Source organism: Ovis aries, chromosome 15, assembly GCF_016772045.2.
Source record: "Ovis aries strain OAR_USU_Benz2616 breed Rambouillet chromosome 15, ARS-UI_Ramb_v3.0, whole genome shotgun sequence".
Lineage (NCBI taxonomy): Eukaryota > Metazoa > Chordata > Mammalia > Artiodactyla > Bovidae > Ovis > Ovis aries.
The window spans coordinates 21,840,868-21,864,302 of NC_056068.1; the positions used below are offsets into that span (position 1 = coordinate 21,840,868).

The window sequence follows — 23,435 nt, forward strand, 5'->3', positions numbered from 1 at the left end:
ATTTGATTTTTTTAAATGCCAGTCTATATACAACATTTTAAGATTACATCTATAATACAGGATGAGATTCATTAGTTTTTATAAGTAAAGTTACTATCATTACCACCTTTATGAAAAAAATCTATTGATTACCAAATTAGGAAACAAAAGAAAAATCACTCAACTTCGAAAAAAATTCTACTTGAGTCATATATACAAAAAGCGATAAACACCATTTTTGTCAAAAATTTTGATTTTCCTTTAAAGTTTTTATATTGTCACTGTAATTTAAAAGAGGACCAAAGGAAGACAAACATATAGATAGATATGTGCCCTTTAGGAGTTCACTACCTGAGATGGACAATACAAGGTAAAGAAACTTTAAATGGCATTCAGCCAATGGAATAAAACAATTGTGCCAAAGTAAAAATAAAAAATAACAGAAAATTAATTTTTTAATCATTTGGAGCTGGGAAAACATGTTCACATAATTTTCTATTATAAGTTTCTCTGCTTTATTAGTTGATTGTGTTATTATCAGTTCCTGATATATATTTTGCATTCCAAGAAGAGGAAATGGCTTTTTAAAGTCAAACCTTTTGCAGTTGTTTTCATCACCCATTCAAAACACTGTAAATTCAATAAACAAAGCTCTGCCTAGGTTAACATTTTAGCATCAACCTATAACGTGTTCTGTACATGAATACTGGAAAAAGCAAGGTAAGGGGAAACAGACTGGGGAAGGTGATAATTTTCTGATGATTCTTATGCTGGGTTTTAATGGGTAGCTTTTTTAGTTTATTTGAAATTCTGTGAATTCCCAAAATATTAATAGCAAAATATATTCAAGAGTAGGCATTATCAATAAACAGCTTTTTCTACTAACATATAATTGGGTGGTGATTATAAGTGGATTTTTAAAAAAGATTTTTAGATTTTGGTTTTTAAAGGGAAATAGATGGTGCATAATATGGGATTAGAGAGGGTAAACAGCCATGGGAAAATTGTGTTGCAATAACAAAATAAAAAGAAATATAAGAAGGTTTCCTTTGCTCAATCTGCGAGAACTCCTGTAGAAAACAAGAACCCTAGTTGGGAAAGTGGTTTGGCAGACTAGCTGGAGGCAGGGCAGCCGAAAAGAGTGGCATGACAGGAATAGCAGACTACCTTTGGAAGACTCACAGGTGTAAGTGAGCCAGACAGACAGGCAGGTGGAAGAGGCTATGTTATGTGAAGCAGCTGTGGTTCCCAGGCTTTGAATTAGAGTCTCTGCAAATGCCACTGACTGTGAAAACAGACCTAACACGGGTAAAAGAAAAGTAGAAAAGTATTCTGTCTTCCTGCAATACATCAAACTTGACAGCAAACCAGCTAAGACATACATCGGCCAAACGCTAAACTCTGCCAACTCACATCAGAAACAAAGGACCGAAGAAGGCAAGACTGTGTCTTGAGAGACTCTGAGGTCACAGATAGGATGCTGAAGGTCTCTGAAGCCAAGAGATGATACTTTCAATTTCTTTCCAAGTTAAAGGTCAGAAGTTTGGAAGAGAAAGATAAGGGAGATGAACAGAAGAATACAAACAATGGGACCAAATCACAGGACTGTATTTCTGAATTATGACTTATAGACTAGTGCATTTGTGGCAAGAATCAGAATATTAATACATCTCACTAAGAGCGAATGTGCTTAGGAAAACCTCCAACCAGATGAAGAAAATTTCAAACAAAAATCTGGAGGAAAAGAACACCCAGAGAAAATCACAGACTAGACACTCTAGTCCAAAATAGTTGGTATTTTTTTAAAAACACACAAGTGATCCAGGGAGTTAAGAATCCACCTGCCAATGCAAGGGAGATGGGTTCCATCCCTGGTCTGGGAAGCGTCCACATGACGCAGGGCAAGTAAGCCCGAGTGCCACAACTACTGAGCCCACGGGCTACAACAATTGAAAGCCACACACGCTAGAGTCTGTGCTCCGCAACAAGAGAAGCCTCAGCAGTGAAAAGCCTGTGCACTGCAACTAGAGAGCAGCAATGCAGACCCAGCACAGCCAAAAATAAAACAAAATTAAAAAGCACACATGCACGGAGGGGAGAATTTAAATTTCAGGAGAAAACAGAGGAGAGAATTAGAAATAAAAACCTATGGCCTCAAATATCAATGAAGCATTTAATCTGTTAAAAGAAGGTGACAAAAAAAAAAACCAGAGAAGGCACTTTTCCACATTCCTTCTGCTGAGTCCAGCTGAAAACCCTGGACACGACACATGAAACAAACATAAGACAACTCCAAAGAGTAGAGGAAAGAAGGCAGACTGGCTGGGAACCTCAGGACTCCAGGAACAATACTTTTAGACAATAACCACTCTATTCCAAGAGCGATCATTAATTTTATGTGCCAGCCTACTTGGCCACAATATCTAAGTATCAGGCCAAATATGTTGCTACAAAGATATTTTAAGATTAGATTAACATTTAAAGCAGTAGACTCTGAGTAAAGCAGACTACCCTTCATAATGTGGATGGGCCTCACCCAATCAGCTGATGACCTTAATAAAAAAACAAGTATTCTCTCACCCCCTCCTCCCCACCAGGAAGAGAATTCTGTCTCCAGACTGCCTTTGGACTGGAGCTGCGACATCAATTCTTCCCTAGGTCTTCAGTCTGCCAAACGACCCTGCAAACTTCAGACCAGCCCCCACCAACTGTGAGTGAATTCCCTAAATCAATCTCTCTCTGATACATACAAACACTCACATATATAAATGCACACACACACATATGCATACATTCTATTGGTCTGTTTCTTTTGAGAACCCTAACATACTGGCCAACACTTCCTCAAAAACAGATCATTCCACCCATTCCTCTGACAGTAAATGCCCAGTGGAGAGAAGCGAGATTTGCACCTTCATCAGGCTGTAAGAGGGACGCCTCCTGGATGGTGTCAGAGAAGACCCAGTAGGGAGGTGGGCAGAAACAGCTTCCCTCCTCCCTCACCACATCATGGCAACAGCTGGAAGCCAGGCAGGGAGCCTGGACTTCCCCCCTCCCTGACAGTAATGAGGCAGCCAGCCTCTTAAATGTTAGGGTGGTGCTGGAGAGGGCCCCGTGGAGAGTCAGAACTTTCACTACTGCCCAAAAGTAATGAGGCCACGACCCCTCCACAAACACACACACTCGTGGCATGAGGCTACACAGAGAGTAGTGAAAAGGCATGGCTGCCCTCCAACAGCCAAGGTGATATCACTAGAGACTAGCAGACAGCCTGAACCCCTGCTGCCATCCAGCAGTAACAAACACCCCTGTCCAGCCCCAGGTATCAGTGGAGGCCAAGTGGGGAATGTGGACGTCTATCCCCAACTGTCAGTAACAAGGCAACACTCCCTTCTTCTCATCAAAGTAGGGTCAGAGGAGGTTGGCTAAAGCAGAAGCTTAAAATAGAAGAATCAGAGTCTCATCATACTCAAAATACCCAGGTTCCAAAGTAAGGAAGATCTCATGACACGACAAACGACAACAAACTCCAACACAGAAGTGACAGAGATGTTAATATCACCTAACAAAGATTTTAAAGCCACTGTGATAAACATGCTTCAATGAGCAATCACAAATATGCCTGAAACAAAAGAACAGAAAGTCGTGGCAAAGAAAAGGTTTCACCAAAGAAACAAAGGAAGAAAAACCAAACGGAAATTTTAGAAATAAAAAGGACAAGAGCTGAAATTAAAAGCTCAGTGCACGTGCTAAACAGCACAACAGAGGAATCAGAGGAAAGAATCAGTGAACTGGAAAACAGAATCACAGAGTAATACAATATTGGAATAACAGAAAGAAAAAGAACTGGGGGTCGGGGGAGGAGAAGAGAGCTTCAGGAGCTTGTGAAACTGCAACAGCAGATCTAACACTCATGTTATTGAGCCCCAGAAGGAGAGAAGAAAGAGGGCAGGGCTGGAAAGGTACTAAAATAATGGCCAAAAGCTCTCCAAATTTGGCAAGAGACTTACACTTATGGCATCAAGAAGCTGAGTAAACCCCACACAGACTAAACTCAACGATATATACTCTAAGACACATCATAATTCAACTTCTGAAAACTGTGAACAAAGAAAAACTCTTAAAAGCAGCCAGAGAAAAATGACCCTCACCTATAGGGGAGAAAGAATTAGGGTGAAGGCAGATTTCTCATCAGAGAACATGGATGCCAGAGAAACGGACATATTTTTCAAGTGTTAAATGAAAAAAATTGTCAACCTAGAATTCCATATCAAGGGAACATCAAAACATTTCCAGGATACACACTGGTCAGAACGGCCTCATCAAACTGTATACAAATAATAAATGCTGGAGAGGGTGTGGAGAAAAGGGGACCTTCTTACACTGTTGGTGGGGATGTAAATTGATGTAGCCACTATGGAGAACAGTATGGAGGTTCCTTAAAAACCTAAAAATAGAACTGCCACAGGATCCAGCAATCTCACTTCTGAGCATATATTATCTGGAAAATATGAAAACTCTAAAATTGAAAAGACACATGCACTCCAGTGTTCATAGCAGCGCTATTTACAATAGCGAAGACATGGAAGCCACCTAAAAGTCCATGACATATGAATGAATAGAGAGGATGTGTTGTAATTTTATATATTCCACAGAATATTACTCAGCCACCAAAAGAATGAAGCAATGCCAACTGGAGCGACATGGCTGGACCTAGGGGCTTTCCTCATGGCTCAGTGGTAAAGAATCCACCTGCCAACACAGGAGATGTGGGTTCGATCCCGGCTTGGGAAGACCCCTGAGAGAAAGAAACAGCAAGCCCCTCCACTATTCTTGCCTGGGAAACCCCATGGACAGAGGAGCCTGGTGGGCTACAGTCCATGGTGTCGCGTGGAGTTGGACATGACTTAGCAACGGAGCACAAGCACCAGCACGAATTGACTTAGAGATTATCATACTGTGTGAAGCACGTCAGACAAAGACAAATACAATATCACCTATGTGTGGAGTCTAAAAAAAATGATACAAACGAACTTATTTACAAAGCAGAAACAGGCTCACAGACATTAAAAACAAACATAGCTATCAAAGGGGAAAGAGGTGGGGAGGGGTAAACTAGATACACCCTACCATATATAAAATAAGGAGCCAGGGCCTATTGTCCAGCACAGGGAGCTAAGTTTAATATCTTGTAATAATCTATAATGGAACAGAATCTGAAATATACATATATATATAACTGGATCACTCTGGGGTATATCTGAAACTAACACAACATTGTAAATCAACTACACCATAAATTTTTTTTTTTTAAGTTCCTAGATGAAAGAAAACCAAGAAAACACATTGCTGGCAGACCTACCCTGAAAGAATGGCTGTAGAAATTCATGAAACAGAATGATGATAAGAGAAGAAATCATGTAAGATTAGGAAAGAATCAAGAGCAGAAAGCGTTAAGCATATGGATAAAAATAAAAGCGTTCCCTTCTCTTGCATTTTCTAAATTATGTTTAGAGGTGGAAGCAAAATTATAACATATTCTAATGTTGTTCTCAATATATGTAGAGAAAATATTTAAGACAATTATATCATAAACAGGGGAAGGTAAAGGAATGCAAAGGGAGGTAAGATTTCTGCACATCACTTGAACTGGTACAGCCAATCTGGAAGACAGCTTGGCAGTTTCTGAAAAACTAAACATATATTATACCTACCATATGAGCCAGCAATCACATTCCTGGGCATCTATCCCAGAGAAATTAAAATGTATAGTCACACAAAAACCTGTACACAAAGATGTATAACAGCTTTATTTGTAAGAGTCAAAAATTGGAAACAACCAAAATGTCTTTCAATAGGTAAATGTTTAAACAAACCATAGTATATCGATAGTATCAAATACTACTCAGATATAAAGACCAAAGTATACAATTTCGATGGATCTTAAGAGCATTATGCTGAGGGGGGAAAGGTAATTTCAAAGGTAACGCACTATGTAATTCCATTTATGTAAAATTCTCAAAATAACACAATCACAGAAATAGAGACAAACTAGCAGTTGCCAGGGGTTAGTGATGGTAGAGATGGGCTGTAACTATTAAGAAGCAGTACAGTGGTGATGGAACAGTTGACTGCAGTGGTGTTACATGAATTTACACAGTGGCACAGAACTGTACTAATGTCAATTTCCTGGTTTTGGAATTATACTATAGGTACACTAGGGGAAACCGCATGAAGGGTCCATGTACCTCCTCTGTCCTATTAATATCTTTGTAACTTCCTGTGAATCTGTGATGATTTCAAAATAAAAAGCTTTTTAAAATGAAAACAAAGCAGCAAAAAGCCTCAAGATCTGGGGGGATGGTATATGTGACTCAACTGGTAAACTTGTATCTATAAGAGAAGCGTATATCTTTCTCAAAAACAAACCCAAATAATATAAACTGAATGCCAAAAACTCGTGAAATCCTCGTGAAAATCCTTCAATGTGAGAGTAGAAATGGAGAGGACTAAACATGTTGATGAGACTTGAAAGAGAAATAACAGAAACAATACTAATCACAAGAAAATATCAAAGTTGTTTTCTAAAAAATAAACTGCTAACCAGTCTTACGGTTAATGCTATGATGTTAAGACAATAAATAATATGAATCTTTTTAGTGGGTTGGAATCTTGGTAGATAAAATAAACCTACTTAGCTCTCTTCCTCACTAAAGGCAGGCAGAGACCAATATAGAAATCAGGGTTTTCAGTCATGTAAGGATCTCATTAAAACAAGAGGAAGCAGGATTCTGTTAATAAAAGTGAAAAGGTTCATCCAATTACTATCTGCCAATGCTGGGCCATTGCAGTGATGCCTTGGTGGGAAGGCATCACTGAGAAAGGATGTGATCGCTGCCCTCCAGGGGCTTGTAACCTCGTACGCTAATTAGCGTACACCCAGACCTTGAAGAAGGACACTGCTCAAATCCTGCTCCTGCTGCTGCTGCTGCTGCTGCTGCTGCTGCTGCTGCTGCTGCTGCTGCTGCTAAGTCGCTTCAGTGGTGTCCAACTCTGTGCGACCCCACAGACAGCAGCCCACCAGGCTCCCCTGTCCCTGGGATTCTCAATGCAAGAACACTGGAGTGGGTTGCCATTTCCTTATCCAATGCATGAAAGTGAAGAGTGAAAGTGAAGTCGTTCAGTCGTGTCTGACTTTTAATGACCCCGTGGAGTGCAGCCTACCAGGCTCCTCCGTCCATGGGATTTTCCAGGCAAGAGTACTGGAGTGGAGTGCCACTGCCTTCTCCGTCTCAAATCCTAGGTAGTCTAAGTTTCTACTATTACCAGGGCCTGGGGAGGCCTCTCTGAGTTCAAGAAGATTAAATGAAGGGCTAATTTAGTTAAATATTTAAACTATCTGCTATGTATAAGCCCTAAGAGAGGTACTGTAGAGATGCATAAACTCCTATCCTTAAAGAAGTGTATAATCTGTTACAGAACACAGTCACATACATAAACAATGACAATAAATGAAACAAGAAATAAAACATGCTCTGCCCCATTACTTAAAATCTAGAAACTTCAAGCCATTTATTTCCCCCTAAACACTCAATGCTTTTTCATACTTCAAGGCTTTCCACATGCTGTTCCCTTTGATGGAAAACGTTCCGTTTCCTTCCTCCTCCAGGGAACCAGTAATTCTCCTGTAAGACCCAGATCCTCTGCCACCTCTCATGTGAAGCTGCCCCCAAACAGGAAGTAGGAAGAGCCCTTCCCACTTTGTGCTTCCACAGCAGACGGGGCCACTTATTACACTGTTGAAAAATATTTTAGAATTTTCTCGCCTACTGAACTGCGAGGAAACGATTTAAGGGCTTCTCTAAATTCATCTTTAGGTCTATTAAAATAACATATGTGCATAGTTCAAAATTTACATGGTACAAGAAGCTTATTAGGAAAAACAGCAGTACACTCCCATTGCCTGGTCCCACTTCCCAGAGGCAACTTTCAGCTCTTCCAATGCTTTATTCTGGTAGCTCTTGATTTTTCAATTATTAAATAATAATAATAATATACATTAACTTCTTTTGGTGCTTAGTGATCCGGGTATGAATCACTTCTCATTCATCATTTTAGGTATACTTTGTGGGCTCTTTCAAACTGAAAAGCAGTATCGTTTAGTTCTTGGGCAATTTCCTCACATGTTTTCTTTGGCAATTTTCTTTTCCCCAGTTCACTTGTTCTCCCTCTCTGGACTTCCTATTAGCTAGATGCTGGATTCTCTGATCTTTTCTCCTTTTCCTATTTTCTCTCTCTTTGTTTTTCTGTTTCGCTTTTGTATTGTCACTGTACTGAAGATTTCAACTTTGGCCTCTAATCAAGCTATTATTCATTCTTAAAATCTCTATATCTTATTTTTAATTTCCAGAAGCTCTTATTTTCTGACTGTCCCCTTTTCAAAATACATGCTTTTGTTTTATGGTCCCTAAACTTTTCCTTTAAACTATCAGGGAATGCTGGTTAAAAAAACTTTTTTTTTTTCTGCTTCTTACAGAGTTTTCCAAATTCCTTTTTATCCCCATAAACTTTTTCTTTCCTTTTCCATTTGTTCAGGACTTTTCTTCAATGACAGGAGACTATGTTTCTTGTCACCTTTGAATCTTTAGCACAAAATTTAGGACAATAAAGAGTCAGATAATCAGTAGATGAATAAAGAAGAAACAAAATGAAAAACGTTTAAAAATAGTTAAGAATAAACAGATGAGAGAATGCTTATTGTGCTCATAAGACTTACACGTCGCTGTCTTTTTAAGCCAGTGATCCAGGACTGCCGGGGATGCACCTGTTCATAGACGCTCTCTCAACTCGATGGACACAGCCTTTTGTCCAAACCTCAGCAATAACCAAATTATTTAATTTTATTTTTGTAGAAAAATAAATTCTTTAACGCTCCTCCTGTCTGGAAGAACTGGCCACAGCAGCATTCTCTTTTAGTTTTAGGCTTTTCAATATTTTTTCCCTCATAGGTTGCAATAGATAAACCAAATTTATTTCTCTGAAGCAATCTACATCTAGTTTTCAGAAAGAGCAGCAAACGTAGTCTTAGATACAGTGACTGACATGACTTAAGAGGCCAGAAGCCTACGAGGTAAAAAAAAAAAAAAGTAACAGAAAATCTATCTTCTAACTCTGAGTGGAAGGTTCTTGTGCTTAAAGACAAAAACCTAACATCAGCTGACTGCGTGCTGAGTTTTATTTGTAAAGGCTACCAGAGATCTTGGTAGTTTCAAAGATGTGATATCTATAGCCCTTATTATGGTAATTTTTTTTAAATTATGAAAGTAAAATATCATTTGTTATCAAAATATCTTTAAAATGCATTTTTAAAAATCACTTATAACACTACCACCCAGAGAAAATCAACATTAACCTATTAGTTTATGTTCTAGGATTTTGTCTTTGGAAATAAGGATTTTTCTTCATAAAATCTGGATCATACATTTTACTGTGACTATTTACAGTCTGAGATTTCTCAGTTTGAACCACTAGTAACACCAAGTGACTACTGCCCCTTAGGGCTAAGAGAATCAGAAAGAATAGTTTCTTCTCTAGATTTTATCAATATCTCAGTGCACAATCTGAGACCATACTCCATACCACATCATCTACAATTCAAAAATCAAAAGGCTGGATTTGTAACCAAAGAGCTCATTTTTTTTTTGTTTCTTCAGATTTAATCATTCTTTCTTGCATCAAAAATAACAAAATTGTAGGGTGACATTAACATATGATGGTGAAACAAAAATGTGTTTCATTTCATTAGTCACAGGCTACATATCAACCAGCTGTCGAAGCTAAAAATATGCCTTAGTTTAAAATTTTGTAAAATACAAGTGTTTAAGACTCATTTTGAAAGAAATGTGACTTCTTTTCATTTCTAACAACCCATTGGAAGCTTTGAAGAAGGAAAAATCAGCACCTCTAAAGCAAAAGAAAAAGAAAGGTGGTGGGAGGGGAATTCAAACGATTTATTGATAATCAGTTATTGCATTGTTTACATCTTATCAGGAAGATGTAAGGATATTACACATTAAGGATGACAATTTAAGGCTATCCCAGAGGTAAACAAAAATAGAGACTCTTAAAAAAAAAGGCCTGAGCCAGAGATCAAGACATCAATAATAGAAGGTGTGCATTTTGGCGGGGAGTAGTGGGCCAAGGGGATGGGGCAATAATACTTTCACAGCTTTTTCTCATGGGGGTTTTGCCAGAGATGGAGTGTGCAGCCATGTCTTCTCAGCTCTCAAACATCACACTCAGGTGCCATGACACAGATGCTCGTCTCCTTCGGGGCAGAAACAGCAGAGAGACTTCCATGCCTGGTCATCAGGTCACATGGCCCAGAAATCATTTTGCAAGATAACATTTGCTACCATGAAGCATTGTGATCAGAAAACAGGTCATGGGAGAAGCTGAAATCTAAACACTGCAATTGGAAGTCAGGTGTAGCCACAGCAAATTAGAGACGCAAAGCTATTTCAAGGGTCTCAGAGACCCGTGAAATCATATAAGAATAAAATACATTTCACTGAATTATAGAAAAGAATCCCAGGTTCTCCTAACTCCCAACCCAGTCAGTGCTCTTGCCACTATATCATTTTGCCAGACATCAATATAATCCTGTGATCATCTCTCTCTCTCTCTCTCTCTCTCTCTATTTTTGAAATAGGAACTCTGGGACCTAGGATGAAACATCTGATAGGGAAAGATTTCAAGTACTTTTCTGGATTTTCATTTATTTTATATATACTAAAATTAAATTTTAAAAAGTAATTGCTACCCAGAGTCACAGATTTATAGTTTTATTGCCTCCCATAAAGCCTTGATAAATGTATATTTGTTGAATGAATCTTTAAATTCACAATGAAGAATTTACTTCACTATAAAAACGTAAACTCACAGGTAAAATGCTGGGGTCATTCAATCACTAAAGATCATGAAAACATCACTTCATTTCTAAATGCCAACACAATGGATATGAGTAAATTAATTTTAAAGAAGCATTTCAAACATACTTAAATGCGGAGTGGATTCCAATTTTACTCTACTGCACACAGTACAGCAATTTTAATCTGCCTGCTCTTCAACTTAAGGCTAATAACAATTAGCAAGGATATCTATCAGGTAATTACTTTTCTCCTCAAATAAGGACTTTCAATAAGAGTAGGAAAAATGATTAAAAGAGAGACTAAAAGAAGGAAGAGATTAAAAAAAGGGAGTGGACACCAAACATTTCTTTTGATAAACAGTAATTATTTAAAGTATCTGGCATACATGTAACAGAGCTCTAGAAATGAAAAATAACTTCTTAAAAATATAATGCTCAACCACTTAAGGGTCTATTCAGTCCTTCCACATGAAAGAACAATTAACCATTGCATGAAAACATATTCAAGTGATACATTATACGTGATTTGGAAGTAACAGGAGGCATGAAAAGAATAAAAATAATACTGGGGAATCCTGAAACCAAGCTTTTATCCTAGCACTAACCTTTGTCAGGTTACAACCCAAGCCCCAGTTATTTTACCCATAAAGTGAAAAAGATCTTTAAATTTTATGATACCGATACCTTCCAAAACCATAATTCTTTCCACTGGTTAAACGGTAAAAGCAGGGCTAAAGACAAAAAAAAATTTACAATCAGTTCTGTTCTAACATTTGTTTTGAATACGCACATTTGTTCCAACGCAACTGAACAATGAGTATAATTCACTCTCCACGTTCGCTTATGTATTGTTAAATCGACAAGAAAAATTAGATGAATCCAGAAAACTGCAGCCAATTGAACCTATCAGTCCAGATATATACAAAGTGCCCACACTCAAATATCTCCCAGCTTCTTCAGTTCACTGCATGTTATGAGCCATACCCATCCATATCATCCATATTTGGTATTAAAACTTTCTGTCATATTTCAGATAACCCTTACTTCACAAGCTACAGCCCTCCTAATGCCACTTCAAGAAGCATACGTGAGGTCTCCTTCAGGGTAAACTTTCGTATTATTGTAGCATTTATGCATTTTTAGCCATTTAACACAGAAATATCAATAACCTCAGATATGCAGATGACACCACCCTTCACCAGAAAGTGAAGAGGAGCTAAAAAGCCTCTTGATGAAAGTGAAAGAGGAGAGTGAAAAAGTTGGCTTAAAGCTCAACATTCAGAAAACGAAGATCATGGCATCTGGTCCCATCACTCTATGGGAAATAGATGGAGAAACAGTGGAAACAGTGTCAGACTTTATTTTTGGGGGCTCCAAAATCACTGCAGATGGTGAGTGCAGCCATGAAATTAAAAGACGCTTACTCCTTGGAAGAAAAGTTATGACCAACCTAGATAGCACATTCAAAAGCAGAGACATTACTTTGCTGACTAAGGTCCGTCTAGCCAAGGCTATGGTTTTTCCTGTGGTCATGTATAGATGTGAGAGTTGGACTGTGAAGAAGGCTGAGTGCCGAAGAATTGATGCTTTTGAAGTGTGGTGTTGGAGAAGACTCTTGAGAGTCCCTTGGACTGCCAAGGAGATCCAACAAGTCTATTCTGAAGGAGATCAACTCTGGGATTTCTTTGGAAGGAATGATGCTAAAGCTGAAACTCCAGTACTCTGGCCACCTCATGTGAAGAGTTGACTCATTGGAAAAGACTCTGATGCTGGGAGGTATCGGGAGCAGGACGAGAAGGGGACGACTGAGGACGAGATGGCTGGATGGCATCACGGACTCGATGAACATGAGTATGAGTGAACTCCAGGAGTTGGTGATGGACAGGGAGGCTTGGCGTGCTGTGATTCATGGGGTCACAAAGAGTCGGACACGACTGAGCAACTGAACTGAACTGAACTCATGTAATGCAGCCAAAGATGGAGAAGCTCTATACTGTCAGCAAAAACAAGACCAGGAACTGACTGTGGCTCAGATCATGAACTCCTTATTGCCAAATTCAGACTGAAATTGAAGAAAGTGGGGAAAACCACTAGACCATTCAGGTATGACCTAAATCAAGTCCCTTATGACTAACTATACAGTGGAAGCGAGAAATAGATTTAAGCAACTAGATCTGATAGATAGAGTGCCTGATGAACTATGGAATGAGGTTCGTGACATTGTACAGGAGACAGGGATCAAGACCATCCCCAAGAAAAAGAAATGCAAAAAAGCAAAATGGCTGTCTGAGGAGGCCTTACAAATAGCTGTGAAAAGAAGAGAAGCGAAAAGCAAAGGAGAAAAGAAAAGATATATCCATTTGAATGGAGAGTTCCAAAGAATAGCAAGGAGAGATAAGAAAGCCTTCCTCAGTGATCAATGCAAAGAGATAGAGGAAAACAACAGAATGGGGAAGACTAGAGATCTCTTCCAGAAAATTAGAGATACCAAGGGAACATTTCATGCAAACATGGGCTTGATAAAGGACAGAAATGGTATGGACCTAACAGAAGCAGAAGATATTAAGAAGAGGTGGCAAGAATACACAAAAGAACTGTGTAAAAAAGATCTTCATGACCCAGATAATCACAATGGTGTGATCACTCACCTAGAGCCAGACATCTTGGAATGTGATGTCAAGTGGGCCTTAGGAAGCATCATTACAAACAAAGCTAGTGGAGGTGATGGCATTCCAGTTGAGCTATTTCAAATCCTCAAAGCTGAGGCTGTGAAAGTGCCACACTCAATATGCCAGAAAATTTGGAAAACTCAGCAGTGGCCACAGACTGGAAAAGGTCACTTTTCATTCTAATCCCAAAGAAAGGCAATGCCAAAGAATGCTCAAACTACCACACGATTGCACTTATCTCACATGCTAGTAAAGTAATGCTCAAAATTCTCCAAGCCAGGCTTCAGCAATATGTGAACCGTGAACTTCCAGATGTTCAAAAGAATAGGACATGACTTAGCGACTAAACAACAATGGCAGAAAGGGAAGAGGAACTAAAGGGCCTCCTGATGAGGGTAAAAGAGGAGATTGAGAAAGCTGCCTTGAAACTCAACAGTAAAAAACTAAGATCATGGCAACCAGTCTCATCACTTCATGGCAAATAGAATGGGAAAAAGTGACAGATTTTATTTTCTTGGGCGCTGCAGCCATGAAATTAGAAGACACTTGCTCCTTGGAAGGAAAGCTATGACAAACCTAGACAGCATATTAAAAAACAGAGAAATCACTTTGCCAACAAAGGTCCATACAGTCAAAGCTATGGTTTTCCAGTAGTCATGTACAGTTGTGAGAGTTGGACCATAAAGAAGGCTGAGTGCCAAAGAACTGATGCTTTCGAATTGTGGTGCTGGAGAAGACTCTTGAGAATCCCTTGGACTGCAAGGAGATCAAATCAGTTAATTCTAAAGAAAATCAATCCTGAATATTCATTGGAAGGACTGATGCTAAAGCTGAAGCTCCAATACTTTGGCCACCTGATGCGAAGAACTGACTCATTGGAAAGACCCTGATGCCGGGAAAGACTGAAGGCAAAAGGAGAAAGGGGACGACAGAGGATGAGATGGTTAGATAGCATTACTAACTCAATGCACATGAATTTGAGCAAACTCTGGGAGATAGTGGAGGACAGAGGAGCCTGGAGAGCTACAGTCCACGGGGTTGCAAAGAGTAAGACACCACTTAATGGCTGAACAACAACAAATCTCTTCCATATGTCACTGACAAAGTTTGTGAGTACTGTGTCCTTAACTCCATTTTTCCCACAAGACTTGTGGCTTTCCACACTATTATCTTCAGCAACCACACATCATGTTATAGCAGAACAGACTATATTCCTATTTGGGGAAAAAATTAATCAATGACCAGTTTTATCTTTTTCAATGGTAACAGATGGACAAGCTTCTTGAAAATCTGCTTAAGCATTAAGCCAAAGTCAGAGAAAAGTCTTTAAGCTCCCTCCTGAAGACATAATTTTTATTCCAAACTCTACCCATTGACTTAGTAGTTCCCAAATTAGATACCAGATTTGGAACCGAATGTTATCATTCACCTTGGAATAGTGAACAAAAATTTGGATTTGTCAAGAAATAGAGGAGACACTGAAGGTATCTTCTAAATTCAGATCTTGATTCTGAAAGAGAATCTTGGTAGGTATCACTGAATAATGCCACCTGGTCAATAATGGGATGTTCAACAGCTACTCAGTAACTATCATGAAAGAATACGCAGGAAAAAAGAAAACCAAACTGCTGCAGTATAATGATAACAATACAGTAGAAACCACAGAACCTTTACAAACACTCCTAATTCTTGCTAACCTCAGAGGTAACAGAGCATAGGGAAAAGCAGGAGGTCAGGCATGTTTCTTAGTTTCCATTCAGACAAGAAATAGAAGACAGACTGTATCACTGAGCATTGAAGCCAAAGGTTGACTAAAACATGTTACTCAGAACCAAAGGGCAAGTTAAAATAATGCTGCTATTCCACCTGTGCAGGAAAGACAGAGAACATGATTGTTTTGCCTGTTTGAATGAACCTGTACTTCAAACCAGGACTGATACCAGGAGTAAAACACAAATGTAGTACAACGTGAACTCTTACAAGTCAGGCAAAGTTGTTTGGTCACTACAGTCTTGATCCTGGTACCTTAAAGAACTACATTATTTTTCAAAATAATTGAGATCTTTGTTTACATACAAATGCACATATGAATGCAAGAGAAAAAAGTGGAGAAAAAGAAACCATTAAAATGGTTATGGTGGTTTAATATTTGGGTAATTAGATTATGAGCTTGCCTAGTGGCTCATGACAAAGAATCTGCCTGCCAATACAGGTGATGCAGGTTCAATCCCTGGGTCAGGAGGATCCCCTGGAGGAGGAAATGGCAACCCACTCCAGTATTCTTGCCTGGGAAATCCCACGGACAGAGGAGCCTGGAGAGTTACCGTCCATGGGGTTGCAAAGAGTTGGACATGACTTAGTGACTAAACAACAGCAACAACAAATTAGATTACAGCTGATTTATTTTCTTATTGGTAGCGTTCATTATTTTACTCAATAAGTGTTTACCACTTGTATCATCAAAGGAAAACAAATGTCTTTTTAAACCGTTAACTGAAAGAAAGTAATCCCTGATCATAGTTCATGTAGAAGCCACAGTAAGCCACCAACTGTGTCTTCTGCTTTCCAAAGGGTCAAAGGTGAGTGGACTGGATTTGAAGGGCACTTCCCCCACCACACAGGAAAATCCAGGGAACTCTGCAAGAAACTCAGTCACAGAAAGGCACACGAGCACAGTGATAGACACTGCACACTCAGAGTTTATGCAGGACCTGCTTGTCCCTGGTTTTACCACCTAGCGTTTTGCTGACTCCCATAGTGATTCTGGAAAATCTCTACCTTTGGGGTAAAGCTAATACAGTCACTGAATGGTATCTTGAGCAGAGAATATGGAAATATGGTCTAACCAGAGACAACCAATGACCAGAGCATACCAAATGTACAACAGGCCACTGTAGTATTTTTTAAGTTGAAGTACAGTTGATTTATAATATTTTATTAGTTTCAGGTGTACAGCATGGTGATTCAGGGGAGTTTTGTGTTTTTGTAGATTATATTCCATTATAGATTATTATAAGATATTGGATATAATTATAATTCCCTGTGCTATGCAGTAAATCCTTGTTACTTATTCATATATAGCAGATTGTACCTGTTAATTCTAAACTCCTAATTTGTACCCTCCATCCCCACTTTCCTCTCTGGTAACCATAAATCTGCATTCTATGTCTGTGAGTCTATTTTTATTTTGTATATAAATTCATTTGTATTATTTTTTGGATTTACATATAAATGGTATCATATAGTATTTGCCTTTTTCTGTCTGACTTACTTCACTATGCATAATATTCTCTAGGTTCATCCAAGTTGTTGCAAATGGCAATAGTTCATTCCTTTTAATGGCTGAGTAATAGCCCAGTGTGTGTGTATAGGTGTGTCTGTTGATACTGTAAATAATGCTGCTATGAACCTTGAAGTACATGTATCTCTTCAAATTAGCATTTTTGTTTTTTCCAGATATGTACCCAGAAATGAGATTGCTGGATCATATGGCAAGTCTATTTTCAATTTTTTAAGGACCCTCCATACTGTTTTCCACACTGGCTGCATCAATTTATATTCTCACCAGCAGCGTAGGAGGTTCCCTTTTCTCCACACCCTCTCCAGCACTTATTATTTGTAGACTTTTTGATGATGGCCATTCTGACTGGTATGAGATGATATCTCTCTGCAGTTTTGAAATGCATTTCTCTAATAATTAGCAATGTTGAGCATCATGTCATGTGCCTGTAAGGACCTGTGGGTTTTATAGCCAGCTTTCTCTCAACATCATTATCCCAACCATGATGAATACTCATTCCTCAAGCCAGAAAGCAGGTATAGATTAATTACTAGATATACAGCACTACTTTAGCCACTATGGTGAATACAAAAGAAACAGAAGCGGTCATTCTTTCCATAGCATTCACAGTATGATGGCCAAAAAGACGACATACACATCAGAAATATTTAAATGGCAATAAGACAACAAAATTAAATGGCTAAATGAGCTACACAGATCAATTTAAGGGAGGACACTGCTCACTACAGACTTAAATAGTTGGGAAAGGCTTCAGGGAGGAAGAGCTTTGGTAGCATGAGAAGGTAGACAAGGGAAGTCCAGGTACCGTTACCAAGAGAAGCAAAGTCCCTGGGATAGAAAAACCGAGCCTGAAAAGACTGTAATAAAAATCAAGTTGGGGAACAATAAACTTAAGGAAGGAGAGATAGCTTTGGGCAGATTATAAATCCTCTTAAGGGTTCATTTACCTCTAATCCATCAGATACACTGTTATCAAATTAAGAACATTTGTGGGAAAATCTGTGTACAGACACTATGCTATATATGACAGAAAGACATGATATCCAATCTCACATTAATCTTCCAAAAGTAGGTATCATTATTTCCACTTCACAGACAGAAATTGAAATTAGTTAAACAGAGATATTAACTAATTTGCTCAAGGTCACCAGGTAGGCAACAGAGTTTAGAACCCAGGCCTACTTGACTCCAAAGTCCATACTCTATTTTTTTTCCTGAATCATCCTATACTATCTCTTCCCAAAACACAGCTGCAACAATATCACTATTAATTCATTATATCTCCCCTCATCACAGCATATTCTCCTATCTTTTTGACTATCAAGTGTCCCCATAATGAGCCCCTGTGCATCAAAGCCTGCTCTCACGAGAGTATCTGCAGCTAAAATAAAAGTGGCTAATAGCAGTTTGTCCCACCCAGGAGTATTTTCACTGTTACAGGAATCAGAGGCTTCAGTTAGAAAAAACTCCAAGTCACTTAGTGGAATATACTTCCTACCTTCTCAGGGAGCCAAGTCAAAAATGTATTTTATGATGTCCATTCTCATAGCTTACAAAGCTAAAGCTCACATTGTAAGAATCTCACCCATAAACTGAGGGTCTCCATGGAAATCTAACCTGCCCCAGTCCGGGAGACAAAAGGCCAGCTGTGGCTACAGGTTTGCTCTGAACGGGAATTGAAAGTCCTGATATTTCATGCTTTAGGTATATGTCATAAGGGAAATGTATTTGACATTTAAATTCTTAAATGTTTGCTAAACAGGCTGCCAAAAAAATAAGTGCTTTCTAATAATTCTATAAAATGGTCCTTTACCATCTCTGGGAACCAGGAACATTATCTTTAGCGCTCTCACCTTTTCCGCAGTCAAAGATCTTACAGGTATCTAATGGTGAAAGTGTCATCTCTCAAAGGAACCTACATGGGCTCCAGAGTGGGTAAAGATGAGTGTGTACAAGAGCATGGCCCTGACACACACTGCTTCACGGACTCGGTGTGAGAAGAACCCTCACTGACTATCCACTTGCTAAAACCAGAATATACTAATCATTAGCTCAAAGGTCTATGGGTAACTTGAACGTTCCCCAGGAGGTATTTTAATGGACCAAGGATGATAAGAGTTGCAGAATGTGTTTCAAAATGGCTTGAATTCAACATAAGAAATTTTCTGATCCAGCTTAGAAAATAGGTTGAATTAAAAATTTTACATAGAAAATAAAGGAGGTCATTTGAAAATAAAAATGACACTCTTCATTCTTTCTCAACAGTTGTTATATCCCTCATCTTAAAGAAATCACTTCCTAAAAAACTCTCATTTCATCAAAGCTCTATTACGAATGCTAACAGATTTTAAGGGTGGAACTCTTGTCATAGTAGTAAAAGTATCCCCTTACGTATCTGGATGGCTCCTCTAGGTTCTGGTCATTCATGTCAGTAGGAACAGTCCGGGTGGCCAGTGGTCCCTCTGCAAAAGGTTTTGGTAACTGGCCTCTGAACTCTGACGGAATGAACTGAAGCTGCCAACTGTCAAAAACACAAATAAGAAGAATGAGAAAAACACAGGGGGCTCATATTGCTAAATATTCTTGAAATACAGAAGCAAAAAAAGGAAATTTCATGTGAAAAATATTTCACTTGGAGACAAAATATTTCTGCGAAACCTTAGCCACAGACCATAGAGGCAGAGGTCACAATTCAATCCAAGATCATTGAGAAATTTTCTACTTGAGATCTTTCATACCATTTCACCAACTCTCAGCAGTGAAATTTGCAATAGTGGTTATACCATCAAACAACTAGAGAAACATCAAAGTTCATTGCCAATTATCATGTGATCAGGGGACCTCTCAAAATTTAAGCAAGTTCATCAGGCATAGAGAGGAAACAGTGAAATGTAGGGACTCACTGTGGGAAAACTACTTTGTTCCTGAGTAATCTTCAAAAGTATCTTTAGTTATGAAACTGTTTCAGATGGAAAAGGCAAAGGCTAAAGCGAACACTTTAAAAAACAAGCTTTAATTAATCATTAATGACTGATACAGGATCTTTATCAAGAAAAAAGATATTACCACCAGCTAAGCTGCTGCAGCCAGTCCCCAAATGGAACAATATGACTCATCTTAACCTGACTTCTCTTTTCCCTAAATAGGACTCTTCTCTGCCTGAATAAAGCAGACACAAAGGAACTCGGAGCCCATGCTATCTATCACATCCAACCACAGACAGCGTGAAGGAAAGCAGTGCACAGGTCTTATCCACAGCTTTCCCCAGGGTCCATACGGTGGGAGAGAACACTCACTGTCGCTGGACAACAAATGTGTCTTCTCTAAAAACACTCTATACACCGAGAGTTTTAAAACCACTTTCAAAAGTGGGTTAACATGAGTTAGTCATAAAAATTTAAACACGGATCCTCAGGAAGAGCCACGAGTAGGAGCCCAGGACCCACAACGTCCTCGAAGATCAAGGCAGCGCAGGGTGCATCACCAAACAGAGGCCCCAGGTGCTCGGCACGCTGCCCACGGCTGCCCAAGATGGTGAATCACGCAAACACTCCTGATGAATCCAAAGCGGAGGAAAAACTAAGACGACATTGCCACAGATTTGCTGTTTCTACACCTCGATTTAAAACTCTGAGAATTAAAGGGCAGCTTACTTGTCAGGCAGAAGGAAGCTGCTGGGGAAGCGATGCCACTCTTTCCCGACACAGACGTTGACGGGCCGGCCTTCAGGAACGCTGTGGATGGTGGGGTCTGTGGCAATTCGATAAAATTCTGGATACAAATCAAGGGGTCCATGATACCCTGGAAGGGAGGGGGTGTGTGAAAGCTGAAGATGAGAGAGCTGAGATTCTCCTATTTAATTACAGCACGTGTTAGCATCCCACTGTGATCCGTGTGAGAGGCACACAGGAACTCCAGCAGGAAGCCCACTCAACTGGCATCAAATGCCTGGGCAGTCAGGAAGATGATTACAGCAGAGGCCCAATCTTGGCCAGAAATCAGTTGCTTTCTTGCCCTTCTCTATACCCTCCACCTTTTAAATTTCATGTTTTTTGAGCCAATTTCAATATTCCGGATCCAAATAAAGATTATAAGAAAGAATATAATCATGGGACTTGAGCCTCAACTCTGCATCCTATGTTTAAGGCTTCCTTAATTCATTCTTTAAAAGGAAAAAAAAAAATAGTAAGAATAGAGAAGAAGCGTATAGTTAATCACACTAAAAGGAATTCTCAATCTTCTCCTCAGTCCTAAGCTATAGATGTCACATCCCATTCTTAATACGAAGTCCACAGGTTCTCCGCATAGAAAAGTCCCTCGGCTTAAGCTGAAATATATTAAACATTCACGCATCAAGCAAAAACCAGGTAAAGTGAGTGTGGATTAAGTTACTGTCTGCACATCTACCTCTGAACAGTGCCACAGAGCGAGAAAAAGACAGGAGCCCGAACAGGAAGAGTGTTCCTAACGCCAGCCAATTCGACGTCACGGTGTAATGCTCCAGGCGGTATCGCTGAAACACGAAGTGGTAACATTTCTAGAAAGAAAGAAAACTGTTCTGAAAAAAAAGATACACCTTGCAGGATACATATCATCACAAGACATCATCATAACTTAAGAGGAAGGAAGCAGCAAAAGAGGTTCTACCAAGAGTCTGAGCATTTGCACACAGTGAGATGTCCACTCCACATTCTAAGATGAAAGCAAACTCTGCTTAACTGTCTGTAGATCAACCTCACCAGAGGGCCTGCCAAGCATGAAATCTCACTGGTTTCACAGGAAACTTAGCTGGATATTTCCCTAGTGACTAAAGTCCTAATAATTTATTTTTAAAAAATATTTAAATGAAAATGGCTTTTGGTAGTTTTGGGTTTTTTTTTTTTTTAATATATGAAGTATCTCAATCTATTCTGATGTAATTGGTGATTAACCTTCACTTTCCTTACTGACAAGTTTTCATCAAAGTTTTTGGTAACAACAAAATGTCTCATGACCAAACAAGAAGGAAACAGAATTCCCCTCATGAAACATTAGGAAAATGCTATTAATTACATACTAAACTTCTTCACAAACTAGAGGAATGTCATTAAGAATATATACACACCTGCATGAGTTCTGCAGCTTTTCAGCACCTTCCCATGAGACTTCCTTCCTTCCTTCTTTCCCTCTCAGACTAGAACTACTTTTGGAAAGCAATTTTGCAATACATAACAAGGGCCATAAATGTCTGAACTCCTTTCATACTTTTTGGAATCTTTCCTAAAGAAACAATCCAAATACCTAAACAAAGATATTTATCCTAGCATTATTTATAATACTGAAATAAGTGAGCAACCTAAACTCTAACATAAATTACGTCTAACCATTATATAGAACCAATTCAATATATTATGTATTACATAATAATGTTATAAATTATATCCAACTCAGAACACTATATTGCTATTAAAATGATGCATATAGACACAGCAACATAAGGATATAAGTATATATTAAGAGGGATACAGTTACATGAGCCTTAAACTACAATCATAATAGATTCCATTATATGATAGGCAAAAATGCTAGAAGGAGATTTTGTTAGGGTAGCAGGACTGATTTCAGAAAGAGGTAAAAGAAAAATTATCCGTGATGAAGTTCAATTACTTTTATAATTAAATTTACTTTTAAAAACTATTGTCCTAAAAGGATGAGATTTTAAAATTTTATGCTAAATGAAAGAAGTCAATCACAAAAGCCCACATATTCTATGATTTCATTTACATGAAATGCCTAGAATAGGCAAAGCTATAGAGATACAAAGCAGTTTAGCTGTTGATTGTGGCTGAGGAGATATGCGGGGGGCGGGGGGCGGATGAGGGGCAGCTACAACAGCTAAAGGATACAGGTTTTTGAGATGATGAAAATGCTATAAAATGAGTGGAGTAACGCTTACACAGATCTGTGAATAGCCTAGAAAACACTGTATCATATACTTTAAATGAGTAAATTCTGTGGTTTGCGAATTGTGCGTGCACGTGTGCTAAGTTGTTCCAGTCCAGTCAGACTCTTTGAGACCCTATGGACTGTAGCCCGCCAGACTCCTCTGTCCATGGGATTCTCCAGGCAAGAAGACTGGAGAAGGTCGCTGTGTCCACCTCCAGGGGATCTTCCCCACCCAGGGACTGAACCCTCATCTCTTTCATCTAACCTGCATTGGTAGGCAGGTTCTTTACCACTAGCACCACCTGAGAAGCCCTTGAGAATTATATCTTATCACAAGTCTGTTAAGGAAAAAAACCTATTACCCAAATTATTCCTTTTTTAATAATTGCAAATGGAGCACAGGTTTAAAAAAAAAAAAAGAGTCCAACACTTCTAAGGCCATAAATACAGAAATATTCATGATTAGTTCTGACCTGGACAGGTTTTAAGCCAGGATTACAATGTCCCATATTGCTAACTGCCTGAAGTAATCCCAAACACCTGAGCCAGTTTGATTCAGGTTTCATAACTGAAAAACAGACATTCCATTAGCTCTGCTGGGCTGCTACCATCCTGTGCTAGGCCCATATAA

At 39.0% G+C, this 23,435-nt stretch overlaps 1 protein-coding gene across 3 annotated transcripts in view; it reads right to left on the reverse strand.

Moving 5' to 3' along the window:
* Nucleotides 1–23,435, reverse strand: part of ALG9 (ALG9 alpha-1,2-mannosyltransferase) — a 109,321-nt gene that overhangs the window by 41,966 nt on the left and 43,920 nt on the right. For 2 of the 3 annotated variants that reach the window (XM_027979190.2, XM_042232919.2), the window contains exons 11-13: nt 21,287–21,416; nt 20,533–20,680; nt 19,271–19,400 (exon numbers count right to left, since the gene is read on the reverse strand). In XM_027979190.2, the coding sequence (XP_027834991.1) occupies nt 19,271–19,400; nt 20,533–20,680; nt 21,287–21,416 (408 nt within the window). Of the gene's footprint in view, nt 1–75; nt 10,307–11,593; nt 11,641–19,270; nt 19,401–20,532; nt 20,681–21,286; nt 21,417–23,435 lie in introns of those variants that run through there. The other variant, XM_042232918.2, reaches the window with a different exon arrangement.